This window comes from Xenopus tropicalis, chromosome 1 (genome assembly GCF_000004195.4).
Source record: "Xenopus tropicalis strain Nigerian chromosome 1, UCB_Xtro_10.0, whole genome shotgun sequence".
Taxonomy (NCBI): Eukaryota; Metazoa; Chordata; class Amphibia; order Anura; family Pipidae; genus Xenopus; species Xenopus tropicalis.
This window is the reverse complement of record NC_030677.2, coordinates 162,885,041-162,899,077: the sequence shown is the minus strand read 5'-3', so window position 1 is coordinate 162,899,077 and position 14,037 is coordinate 162,885,041. Positions and strand designations below refer to the sequence as shown.

Sequence of the window (14,037 nt, the reverse complement as noted above, 5' to 3'; positions counted from 1 at the left end):
GTCAGTAGTTGCCATATTGTGGAGATAGCACCTCTAGGCAACCTAGAGCAGTGGCTGGGCGCCCAGCTTGAAGGCCAGTTAGGGTGAGCAGCGCTGTTTAGCAATCAGGCAAGGTGAGAAATGGCACCCCTGTTATGAGAATGAACTTCCATTTTTTAGAAATTCAACTCCTTTAGTTCATCTTTATAAAGAGAATGCAACTGCACTCTGTACTAACAATGCAGCTCCCCCTCAACCCACTAAAGGTGGGTTTAAATCATGAGGGCGCGATTGGTCTGCTCCTGTGGAGTGCCTATTTGCTCTTCTCTCTGCTCTAAGGTATGGCATGTCTGATATCCAAGATCAATGTATTAAACAACTAATGTGAGAGCAAAGCATGCAGACTAGACTCAATTCAGCATATTATGTCAAAAAAATATGCACTCTGCTATATGTATCCCTTGATTCCAAACAACACAGCAGCAGTAGAAATCACCAGTTAGTGTACAATACCGCATTATGTATATGCAAGGTACGGCATGAAAGGTAAAAACATCCAGGAAAGAAATTTATGTAAATTAAAATGATGTATTTTAGGATCTGGGTGAACCACGCTGTTCCCAGGATCTGAAAACCGCACACTTCACTCATGGTGAAAAATGTTCAACTTCTGTGTTTATGTGGCAAAAATTCACATGATTTTAACGATTTGGTTTGGCTGAATCCAGCTGAAAAAGGCAGAATCTTGGCCGAATCCTGGATTCGGTGCATCCCTAGTGTATAAAAGCCTGGGTAACCTTCTCCTCTGTATGGAGACACAACTTTTAACAACTAACATGGGTTATTAGAAGCTATACATGTCCCTTTCATTTATACTAAATAATTAAATTTAAAACAATAATTGTCTCACCTGGTTTCCAGAATTTGGTGTCTGCACAAAAAAAACAAAACAAAATATTTAAATGTAGTATTTTTAAACCTTCAAGAGGTAATATAAAAATTCCACCCTGAGATATAATGAAAGCATGGAGCACAACTGTGGCTCTTATAACATTAAATTAAGAAGCTAAGATTAAGACATTTTAGACTTTACCAGATAGAGACAGAGTCCTAACAAGCAGGATAGCCAGAATGCCTGCATCCAGTACTTACAGCTATAATTCTAATGGCCAGGATAGCCAGAATGCCTGCATCCAGTACTTACAGCTATAATTCTAATGGCCAGGATAGCCAGAATGCCTGCAGCCAGTACTTACAGCTATAATTCTAATGGGCAGGATAGCCAGAATGCCTGCAGCCCTTACTTACAGCTATAATTCTAATGGGCAGGATAGCCAGAATGCCTGCAGCCAGTACTTACAGCTATAATTCTAATGGGCAGGATAGCCAGAATGCCTGCAGCCAGTACTTACAGCCAGAATTCTAATGGGCAGGATAGCCAGAATGCCTGCAGCCAGTACTTACAGCTATAATTCTAATGGGCAGGATAGCCAGAATGCCTGCAGCCAGTACTTACAGCTATAATTCTAATGGGCAGGATAGCCAGAATGCCTGCAGCCAGTACTTACAGCCAGAATTCTAATGGGCAGGATAGCCAGAATGCCTGCAGCCAGTACTTACAGCTATAATTCTAATGGGCACGATAGCCAGAATGCCTGCAGCCAGTACTTACAGCTATAATTCTAATGGGCAGGATAGCCAGAATGCCTGCAGCCAGTACTTACAGCTATAATTCTAATGGGCATGATAGCCAGAATGCCTGCAGCCAGTACTTACAGCTATAATTCTAATGGGCAGGATAGCCAGAATGCCTGCAGCCAGTACTTACAGCTATAATTCTAATGGGCAGGATAGCCAGAATGCCTGCAGCCAGTACTTACAGCTATAATTCTAATGGGCAGGATAGCCAGAATGCCTGCAGCCAGTACTTACAGCTATAATTCTAATGGGCAGGATAGCCAGAATGCCTGCAGCCAGTACTTACAGCTATAATTCTAATGGGCAGGATAGCCAGAATGCCTGCAGCCAGTACTTACAGCTATAATTCTAATGGGCAGGATAGCCAGAATGCCTGCAACCAGTAGTTACAACTATAATTCTAATGGGCAGGATAGCCAGAATGCCTGCAGCCAGTACTTACAGCTATAATTCTAATGGGCAGGATAGCCAGAATGCCTGCAGCCAGTACTTACAGCTATAATTCTAATGGGCAGGATAGCCAGAATGCCTGCAGCCAGTACTTACAGCTATAATTCTAATGGGCAGGATAGCCAGAATGCCTGCAGCCAGTACTTACAGCTATAATTCTAATGGGCAGGATAGCCAGAATGCCTGCAGCCAGTACTTACAGCTATAATTCTAATGGGCAGGATAGCCAGAATGCCTGCAACCAGTAGTTACAACTATAATTCTAATGGGCAGGATAGCCAGAATGCCTGCAGCCAGTACTTACAGCTATAATTCTAATGGGCAGGATAGCCAGAATGCCTGCAGCCAGTACTTACAGCTATAATTCTAATGGGCAGGATAGCCAGAATGCCTGCAACCAGTAGTTACAACTATAATTCTAATGGGCAGGATAGCCAGAATGCCTGCACCCAGTACTTACAGCTATAATTCTAATGGGCAGGATAGCCAGAATGCCTGCAGCCAGTACTTACAGCTATAATTCTAATGGGCAGGATAGCCAGAATGCCTGCACCCAGAACTTACAGCTATAATTCTAATGGGCAGGATAACCAGAATGCCTGCACCCAGAACTTACAGCTATAATTCTAATGGGCAGGATAGCCAGAATGCCTGCAGCCAGTACTTACAGCTATAATTCTAATGGGCAGGATAGCCAGAATGCCTGCAGCCAGTACTTACAGCTATAATTCTAATGGGCAGGATAGCCAGAATGCCTGCAACCAGTAGTTACAACTATATTTCTAATGGGCAGGATAGCCAGAATGCCTGCAGCCAGCACTTACAGCTATAATTCTAATGGGCAGGATAGCCAGAATGCCTGCAGCCAGTACTTACAGCTATAATTCTAATGGGCAGGATAGCCAGAATGCCTGCAGCCAGTACTTACAGCTATAATTCTAATGGGCAGGATAGCCAGAATGCCTGCAGCCAGTACTTACAGCTATAATTCTAATGGGCAGGATAGCCAGAATGCCTGCAGCCAGTACTTACAGCTATAATTCTAATGGGCAGGATAGCCAGAATGCCTGCAGCCAGTACTTACAGCTATAATTCTAATGGGCAGGATAGCCAGAATACCTGCAACCAGTAGTTACAGCTATAATTCTAATGGGCAGGATAGCCAGAATGCCTGCAGCCAGTACTTACAGCTATAATTCTAATGGGCAGGATAGCCAGAATGCCTGCAGCCAGTACTTACAGCTATAATCCTCACATCTGTGTAAGTGGCAAGAGTCAATGCAGGCACTGAACAATTGTTTAGTGATACGTTCCAAGTACACGTAGAATCCTGGCTTACTAGGAAACCTATAAAGAAACAAACAGATAAAGGTCATGTAAATATAAGCTAGAAAATTATTGTAGTTTAGCAACTGCAATCTGAAGACCTATGTTAATGAAACCTGTCCATTCAGGACCAGAACAGATTTACTGTAGGAATACCTTGGGAAACTTTAACTGATCATTGGCAGTTGCTGATGGTTGCATGCATTTATGCCTGGTATGTATGAATGTATATAGTGCAACTTATGTACACAGTGCTGTAAGTTATACATTTAAAATCAAGCAGCTTTTTGACCAAAGTATAGATGAAATAACAGGTTATGAGGAAACAGGCTATCTAATACACTCTCCGCAGACAGTAAGGATTCTTACCCACAGGGTTACGATCTGTACATTCTTTAGTACCAAGTGGAGCAGGAAGGGATAGGTACGCACTGGCAGTTAAGAGAGGAGACCCATACTGTTAAAAAGGGACAAATATCTAAATAAACAATTACAATAAAACTATGTATACAAAATACAAAAACAGTTCAATACAGTAGCAATACATCAAATATAATATATCACTGACAGGGACTAATTCACCATCATAAACTAACCCTGCTGGCAATGGAAAGAAAACCAACATCATGGTGAGAACAATAATACAAGCCTAATGACATTGACGATGGATCAGAAAACAACCAGCATGTAGGCCACATGGTATCATGGACTTTGGTAGGGAATTCAAAAACCATCCCCTTCATAAAAATAGTGTCTCACCTGTCAGAGAGTTTTTTTGCATAGAAGTCTTTAGCCATTGCACTTGCAAAAGCCTGAACTTTTATGATTATGCACGTTATCTTAGTGGAGTAGCATGTATATACAGTGTATAAGGGCATCGTATAATATACACCCCACCTGCAGACAAACATGCTACATAATAACATAAACCAACCATCTTTCAAGACACCGAATGTTTAAAAGAGAGCTAAACCCTAAAAATCAACATCTGAGTAGCAGCAATGACCTAGGACTTCCCATCTTGGGACACTCTGTGACACTGCACATGCTCAGTGTGCTCTGGCAGGCTGTTGGGAAGTTAATCTTAGGGGCGGACGCAAATTATGAGGCCGAAAATGAGGTTTGTCTGCCATATAAGCTGATGCTACAGGGCTTATTATTAAAATATGATGCTAATTGCTCTGGTTTCTGAGCTGCCATGTAGCTGTTATATTGTAACATTTATATTCTGTATATACAGTATATTGTCGGTCCCTAAGCTCAGTAACGGACAGCAGCACAGAGCATGTGCAGTGAATCAGCAGAAAAGAAGATGGGGAGCTACTGGGGCATCTTCACTGGCATAGATCTTTATTGTTAAAGAGCTGTGGTTGCTTTGGGCTTGTAAAGAAGTCCATAACATTAAGTATGATATTTTTGCCCTACTTCTTTACTTAGGCTTTAGTTCTCCTTTAAGTGAACACATTCCAAACATTTTATTCACCACTGCAGAAACAGCCTTAATGTGAAGCCCAAGGGTCCACCTTAAATGTAATACAGGATGTGTGTAGAACAGAATGTCCCAGAGGTTGTGTTTATACCACATCAAACAGGGATCAGGAAAGGCATAAACCTTGCATTTTCCTGGAACAGATGCCAGTTTGTGGACAAAAAAATAGTTTTTTATGCCAGTCCACACAATACACGGCATTTGGAAATAGGGTCACTTGGTATGAAAACCAGACCCCTAAAAAAGAGAATTGCAAACAGCTGGTAATCAGTAGACCAAAGTGTGACTGTCACAAGCAAAGTCAGGAGAACACGAATTGCGTGCCCATTTACAGTCGCATGTACAGTTGCACTTAGTTGCTGGTAAAACCTCATTTGTTAAAAAAAATGTTAAGGGGTATGTGTTCTCTTAAAATTAAAAAGTACATTTGATCCTCAATCCATGGATCATACTTTGTTTTGTCTTCTTCCAGCCATTTAAAACAGTATACATGGCATATATTTATATATTAGCTAGGGATGCACCAAACCCACTTTTTAGGGTTCGGCTGAAACCTCATACTCACCCCGACGGATTCTGCCGAATCCCAAACTGAATCCAAACCCTAATTAGCATACGGGGAGGGTTAAAAAAGATTCAATTCGGCAGGGACTGTGAATTCGTCAGGAACCAAATCCTTCAAAAAAAGGCTGGATTTGGCCTGAATCCCAAACCGAATCCGGGATTTGGTGCATCCCTAATATTAGCAGACTACATATGTAAAATTACCAACTTGGATTGACAGGCCAATAAAACTCTGAGGATCAATACAGATATGAACATCATGCCCCAGTCATATTTTTTGGATGCCTTCCAGTCCATCAGTTTTATATTATGTATTTAGACTAGGGCAGTGGATTTGTCAATTTACTGATCATGTGATTGACTTGTGCTGTTGATAATGGCGCCAAACATAAAAACATTTTGGAAATAAAAACAACAATATAAAACTTTATACTAAGTGCCAGTTCTCATATTTATTAGCATTGTTATACAACCTACACATATGCGTATATTTTATGGTGCATAAAACAGGATAGTAAAGAAATTACATTTTGCCACTGCTTTATCCATTAATACAATGTTTTATTTTCTTGATGATTCCTTTCTAAAATTCAGCGTAAAAGTGTAAAATGTGAAATTATTTTTTTTTATGTTCAGTCATATTTACCTCATATCTTGTGGCAGAGGGAACAAATGCATTCTGAACACTGTTTGTTGTGCTAAATGATACCCCACCATATAGTGCCAGCAAACTATCAAAGTTACTCGCTGTTGGAACCTCAGGAGTAATGTAGGATAAGGCTGGAGGATCTGAAAAGGAATAAAAGCAAGCTGAAATAAATGAGAAGCTTCCAATTTAAGGCAAAGTGTTACTGTTTGTGACAAAGACTGAGCAGAAACCAGGGAATTTGCTGTAACACAGCACACTTACATGTTCCACTACATTTAACAGGACTGAAAGGCATATATCATACAACAAAATGTACTTAGACCCAGACTCATACTGCTTTTAAGCTGAAGAACAAAGAAAAGACCAACTGCTTCCCTTGAAAACCTAATATTTGCTTGGTACTCTTATTGCTAGGTTTCCTGGGGCCCCGGCTATGAAGGGCATATATGTGCAGATAAAAGTTCCCAAATCTGCATGAATTGCTAAGGCTCTGTAAAAATAAAAACATTTGGGGACCCAACTGGTTTTAAAAGGTTTTTTTTTTTTAACCTTAAATTTACACTGAGGTAGTGTTTTGTCCTTTTAATGCACTTCACACTTATCTTATTGGTTTATCTGTCTGATTACTATTTAAGACAAAGTAGTTGTCAGCACAGCTCTAATAGAGTGCAAGCTCTTATTGTGATTTGTGCTTCAGATGAAGAAGAAAAGCTTAAAATAGGAAACTTTATGCAAGAGGTCCCTACAAAAAAATCTTAGCATTCTATGTTAAGTCTGTTGGAAGACCAGTGCAAATATATTTTTTCAAAAAACAGGGCAGGAATCTCCTTCCTCTTGTATCTTTATGCCACATAGGGTGGATTTTCAGCCTGTGAATTAAACGCAGATAATCCAAATAGATAATCTGTTCTGTGTGCCTGCACCAGGGCCAATGCAATGGCTCCAAAGGCAGGCACAGAGAAAGGCTAATTCCTGAGCTGAAAACCAGTACTGTCTGGCATTAACCTTAGGTTAATGCCACATAGGGTGGATTCTCAGCCTGCAGATAAGTGCAGGCTGAGAATCCACCCCTATGATTTGAAAATTCTAATAGTTGTGCCTGCACCCGAAACCACTGCATCAGGCCAGCTGCAGGCACACTAAGTTGAATTCATTGTGAAACTGCATACGCAAGGAATTTTGTGCCGAATTCTGCTTCATGTGCCTGTGCCCAGGCTGACGCAATGGCTCCAGGTGCAGGCGCAACTATCAAGTTTTTGAAGTGAAGGAGCGGATTCTTTGCCTCTGTTTATCTGCATGCTGAGAATCTGTCCCATGTGGCTTCAACATTAACTCTTAATTTTTAATGCAATAGTAATTTGTATTTATTATTGTAATGGACCACATTTGTTCTATTAATTTACTGTTCTGATGTACAGTGCTGCACACCAGGACTGGCCTTAGTCCAATTAGACCTATTGGGCCCATGGGGGCCCCGCACCAAGTGGAATAAGCACAAAAAGTGGGAACTGCATTCATATTGCTACAGAGTACGCACTGTTTTTTTTTTTTGTATAGTGTGTTTGAGGGACCAATAATCATTGTCTCACACTGTATATAGTATGCTTAGTGTGTCAGTGCCCAGTGCTTGGGGTCCACATTGTGCCATGAACGGTTGGGGGCCAAAGGAACAAGAGAAAGAGAGGTGAAAAGGCAGGGTTAGATCATCAGTCATAGAGCAAGAGGCAGGGACTATTTGCCCACCCAGCCCTGGAACCCTGTGCCAACTGACAACACCTTGTGTAGGGGGCCTGCCAAGATTGTCCCAACTGGTCCCCTATTCCTTTTAAAGCACTGTTTGCTCATATTTGCTTTCATAGCCACAATAATTATTTAGTTAAGAAATAAAAGCGGTACATACAATTGGTTGCTTGGATGCAGAAAATGCTTGGATTAATCTGCTCGACTGTGTTGACAACTCTTTTCGAGGCATTGATCGAGTACTGTACAGTTTCTTGTGTACATAACTGACTGTCTACTCTGGAGGAAAAAAAAATAGATCACAGATAAAAACCAGCTCACATATGGTTTCCCGTATTCTAATCTATTTGAATTGCAAAAAAGTAAACATGCTGCTTAGGACAAACACTAGTGCTAGTAACGGTTGGAAACACAACAGTCAGTGTTTCTGAACTTGCCATCTTAGTGCTAGTGTTCCTCATAAGCAGCAGGTTTCCTATTAAAATGAATGTTACTGGCTGCCAGCAGATACACTACACTTCTGAATTTATAGGGTGTGGCAATCAAAAGCCCTATGTTACATAGGGTGAGATAGTGAAACACAAGTGTATGGGAAGTGTAAGAATAATGGAGGCTGGCAGCTGGAGGTGACAGACAGCGCTATTTAAAAAAAAAAAAGGCATACTGAAAAGATCTAGTATTAAATTCACTATTAGATAGTGTATGCCAGTATCCATTTAATCAAGCATTGTTGGCAGAGATGGGAGGATATATGCATATTTTCTGATGGCAGAAGGAGGTAGCTGTATTTGTATGCACTGGAACAGAAGCATTAAAAATTACTAAATAAAGAGTAATTGGGGTTACTGAAGAAACTGTCCCCTCACAAATCTGCATATTTGTCCCAAATGATCTAATCACCCAATCAAAATCCATTTGGAATTCTGAAGGGATGCCTGCCAAAAACTGTTCTTTTGCATAACGAATAGAAATGCAATTCAAAGCAAGTTTCCAATATACATGAGCAATTTCTTTTTCACTGATTATTTTTAAATATATTTGTGACTGAAAGCATTGTTTTTGTACTCATGACTAGTTCTGACTCTTGAAACGATGTAGCAGAATTCAGTCAGGAACATAGATTCACTAGGAATCACATTTAAGTTGCTCAGAATTACATTTTCATTCATTATGCAAACCATTTAAACAGATCTAATCAGGCATAATGGAACATCAGTGCATTTGATGAACAATTCAATTGGTGTATGCAGTTATCAGTCACTTAAGTGTGGGTCCACAATGATCTTAGGCTGATGCCACATAGGGCTGATTCTCGGCCTGTAAAAAAACACATGCCGAGAATCAGCCCGTCCACTGGCATCAGCCTCCTATCTTGCCTGCACCTGGAAGCATTGTGTTGGCCTGGGTGCAGGCACATGCGGCAGATATTGGCTCAAAATGCGAACTCTTCCGTTTCTTTGCTGATATCCAAAGCATGTACCTGCACCTGGGCCAACACAATGGTTCCAGGCACAGGCAAGATAAGAGGCTATTGCCAGGGGAGGAGCGGATTCTTGGCCTGCATTTTTCCACAGGCCAAGAATCAGCCCCATATGGCATCAGCCTTAAGAATTTACATCCACAGGCACAGTGGGTAACATGCACATTTCCCTGCGCCTATCTATGCAGAGAAATCCCAGACCAGGTCATGCCCTGCCTCAACTGCTCCAAAAGAACAGGTCGCACACATCACTTGCACACAGAATAGGTCACACACATCACCAGAAATGACACGCCAGGAATGATGCCAGACAGACTTCAAAAATATTTAGCGCTCCAAATTGCACTTTGCTCACTGTACTTGTGCACACAAATGAGCCTTCTTCTAACTGCCAAAAAACTGAATCTGTACAACATTTGGAAATGAAATTTGTGCTCAGTGAAGTAATACATTGAAATACAATACTGCCATCTTGTGGTTAAAATGAAACAAAATCTATAGGGATGCACCACTTAAATTGCACTGCGCATTTGCCTGTTAACATCATCAGGTGAATTTGCTGTATCATGAGATACCTAGGGATGCACTACAATCATGCAGGACATTTTTGTTTAATTCTGCCATTAATTTGGGCAGTGAGTTGGTAGTGGCTTAAAAAGAGAAGTGTGGCTATTCCTCACTCAGCTTCACTACAGCACAGATTTCCCCATATCATTCAAAGCCAATAGGACTTAATTTAGACAGCTTGGAAATAGCACTAGCACTGATATATGTGTCACTTTAATGCAAAATATTAGCCCCTCCCCCTTGGGTCGGTGTTCCTGTTAGGGAGAAAACTGCACCAACTAATGGAAAAGATACCTAAGTGCTGCACCAGCATCTCAGTATCTTCTTTCTTTTATCCTTGGGCACTTGGGTACTTGTGCATTTGTAGCAGAGTAGCTCTGCCGGATTTACTTTACGGCATATCTCCCAACATTTGCAAAAAGTGCATCTGTAGCTTGTTAAGATTTCTGGGCTCTCTGCCAAAAGCTAAATTTGAGAAACATTGTATCTTTTTTAGTGTTCCGGGACTACGGCTGAGCTGTTAAAAGAGGGACTGTCCTACAAAAATTGGGACAGTTGGGAGGTATGCTTTGCTGTATGTGCGGGAACAGGGAGTTTCGCAAAGATATTTACGTGACAACAGGAATGGAACATCCAGAAAATAAACTGAAGTCAGAGGTACTGCAGTCAGGGTCACAGCAACAGTTGACATCACACTGGCCCACAAGCAGGTCGCAAACACACAGACTGGCAACTTGATAAGCAAAGAAAAAAAAACAACAAATGCGTTACGGTTAGGGATAAAATGCTGATATTTAACTAACAAATGTATCTTAAAGAGATACTGGCACCAGAAATTAAATTGTTTTTAAAAATATTATAACATTGTCTTTGCATGAGCTTTATAATTTTGCCTTAATTGTATCTGTCTAATGCTGCCATATTTGTGCTGCAATAGTCCATTAGCATTAGAAACTATAACTGACAGGTTGAGAGGGGACAGTCAGGTTGGCAAAAAAGTCAGATTTAGGTACTTTATGTAACAATTGCTTACAGAAGCTAAGAGCTAACCTGTTGGTGAAAAATGTTTAACACAACCTATATGTAACTTTTTTTCATGTCAGTATCACTTTAAAACTAATAATTGCTATTCCAGCTTCAGTAAAATACATATTAACTGGAAAACAACTAGTATTGTCCACAGAACCCTGATAGTAGAGACAATATAAGCATAAATGACACCACACCAATGGCCCTTTCAAAAAATCTGAGAGGAAACACTGGAAGCCTAGTTTTTCAGCACCAAAAATGTGCTCAAAAAGTCACCCTCGGCTTATACTCGAGTCGGGTGCCATGGGTCCCTCCAAACTAGCACCCTCTGTCCTTTGTGGCCCGCTCCCAAATTTATCTTCATCTACCATCCTTACCTGTCCCATTCTGCACTAGACATTTCACTTTATATTCTATATAAACTATATATAGTTTTGAAGGATTTTAACTCTTTGTGTTTTAGCTTGGTTGCTGAGTACTCTTAAGGTATCATTGTTGATAAAACAATTGTTTTTGTTGACCCTCCACTTACAGAGCTAATTTACAGTTTTTATTTGAAATAAATATTTAAAAACATATACCCCACTGATGCCTCATTTAATGTAATTTTATTGGTATTTATTTTGATAAAACTTAACAGTAGCTGCTGCATTCCCTAGGCTTATACTCGAGTCAATACGTTTTTCCAGTTTTCTTAGGTAAAATTAGGTACCTCGGCTTATATTCGGATTGGCTTATACTCGAGTATAGACGGTGATTGAGCATTATAATGATTTATGCTGAACTGCGTGTGTGTGCAGTCCCTCCTGACTACTTATTGGCTGGTGGCACCTGAAATCCCTCTGTGGAAAATTACTTTACTCTAACTCAGAAAGAAGATTAATCTTAGTTATACTCACGCTGAAGTGGATAGTCTATACAAATATCTGCATGCAAATACGTGCAGTCTTTCAAATGGGGGTCACTGAACCCAGCAGCCTAAAATGATTGCTCTGCAAATTTACTATTTTATTGTTATTATTACTTTTTATTAATGTTCTTTACAAAGGAATGGGCCTGTCAACCAGAATGCTCGGAACCTGGGCTTTTCTGGATAAGGGGTGTTTCCATAATTTGGATCTCCATACCTTAAGTCTACTAAAAATCATTTAAACATTACATAAACCCAATAAAATTGTTTTGACTCCAGTAAGGATTAGTAAAGGGTTGGTTGACTATTTAGTAAACGTTTTGTATGTTAAAGGTAATTTGGACCCTAGCAACCAGATAGCTGCTGAAACTCCAAACTGTAGAGCTGCTGAACAAAAAGTGAAATAACTAAAAAACTACAAATAATAAAAAATGAATTGCAAATTGTCTCAGAATATTACTCTCTATATCATAGGCAAACACCCCTTTTAATATCTTAGTTGGGATCAAGTACAAGGTACTGTTTGATTATTACAGAGAAAAGGAAATTATTTTTAAAAATTTGAATTTTTTTGATTAAAATAGAGTCTATGGGAGGTAGCCTTCCCATAATTTGGTGCTTTTTGGATAACGGGTCCTATCCTATTCATCTTCCAGTCTCCTAGTCAAACCACTGACTGGTTATTAGAGTAAATAATACCCTAGCAATAAGAAATCACTGAAAAACTTAACAGAATAACTCTTGTGGGGAGGTAGCTTGAAGGGGGGCAATGGAGGGGGTGGAGGGGGCTGAGAATAGGGTAGGGTTTAGTTCTCTTTAAAAGCTTTAACATTTTCAATTATTTACAGTAATGATAGAAAGTAGTTTTAATGCTCCCATCACTAGAGAAATGGATCAATTAAATGGGCATTGCCAGACGCAGTAGTGCATCATGTTACTTACTTCTATGAAGATTTTCATTTATACTTACTGTTGGTGACTGGAGAGGGAAGAACTCGAGCACCAGGTTGGTCAGCAGAACCAAAGCTTCTTGTTAACTCATCCCCTGGAGAAGCTATGACTCCAATATCAATGACTTCTGAATCCTCAACTCCTCTATGGTCTGTGTTGTTTTCAGGTGGGACGTCTTCCTCTGCACCCTCCAACACCTGGATTTCAGGTGGTTCTGTATAGGCTGTCTCTGCAGGCATTTCATTGGCCAGGCATCCACGAATATCTGCAGCATTGCAGTCAGGATCGCAGCAACAGTTGTCATCACAGTGGGCAACCAGCAGGTCACAAACACAAACCACCCTGTTAACTTAATAAAGCAAGACAAAAATAGCAGTCACATTAGGCTGATAGCCCTACTCACACAAATATGTAGAACTATAACCTGGTAACCCCAAATGCTGGATGAATATTACTGAACCAACAGTAGCAGCTAGGAGAATATTTTGAAGTAACTTTGAAACAGACAACTAGAGGAAAAATTTAAGCAGGGCTGAACTTATATACATATAGCTATTTGATATGAGTAAAACATTTTTTCATTTTTCCATTGTCAAAAAAAAACAACCTTGCAACATGTAATAATGGGTTGAACGTATATTCATACAAATTAGAGTTCTGATTTGGCTCAGGTTTTGATATGGATTTAGTACATTCCTACTAGACTACTGCCTTTTTCCATTAACAAAAATGACATTTAAACAATACAATAAGTGGTAAAGAGTTTGTGATTCCCTTTAACCAGGCTTAGGCAGCCAACCCCCCATGCTACCTACTCTTGGTTGGGCTCAGAGGCTCAGGTGTATTTGTAGCCACAGGTAAGGTATCGCTATCATTATAGTGAGACTCCGCTTTGCCCTCAGAGGTCTGGTTGTCTGTCACATGGTCAGGAAGCAGAGGACCCCCCGTACTGTCCCAGGCCTGGGTCTCAGTTGGTTCGGTGCGGGCAGTCTCCTTAGGGCTCTCGGTAGCGAGGCTGCAAGTCCCCAAAACCACGCAACAACAAAAGAGCGCAAAGCTGCAGCTCCATAGGGAATTCATGGCGGATACATAAAGGCTTACATAGCGGCAGCCTGCCTACAGTTGCTGTAAACAACCCTAGCGACTTGCGGGATCCAGGAAGTGACGTATTGTCTATTAATCATATGGACCAGACCCTGGGAGCG

General features: G+C 40.5%; 1 protein-coding gene across 2 annotated transcripts in view; it reads right to left on the bottom strand.

The window, feature by feature from the left end:
- The window catches only part of tctn1 (tectonic family member 1), a 25,915-nt gene extending 11,901 nt beyond the window's left edge, over positions 1–14,014 (bottom strand). Inside the window, exons 1-8 of one of the 2 annotated variants that reach the window (NM_001127166.2) lie at positions 13,648–13,955; positions 12,852–13,181; positions 10,555–10,675; positions 8,056–8,174; positions 6,153–6,295; positions 3,823–3,910; positions 3,368–3,474; positions 890–910 (exon numbers count right to left, since the gene is read on the bottom strand). In NM_001127166.2, the coding sequence (NP_001120638.1) occupies positions 890–910; positions 3,368–3,474; positions 3,823–3,910; positions 6,153–6,295; positions 8,056–8,174; positions 10,555–10,675; positions 12,852–13,181; positions 13,648–13,912 (1,194 nt within the window). In that variant the 5' untranslated portion in view covers positions 13,913–13,955. Of the gene's footprint in view, positions 1–889; positions 911–3,367; positions 3,475–3,822; positions 3,911–6,152; positions 6,296–8,055; positions 8,175–10,554; positions 10,676–12,851; positions 13,182–13,647 lie in introns of both variants that reach the window. The other variant, XM_031895865.1, reaches the window with a different exon arrangement.
- Positions 14,015–14,037: the final 23 nt, after the last annotated feature.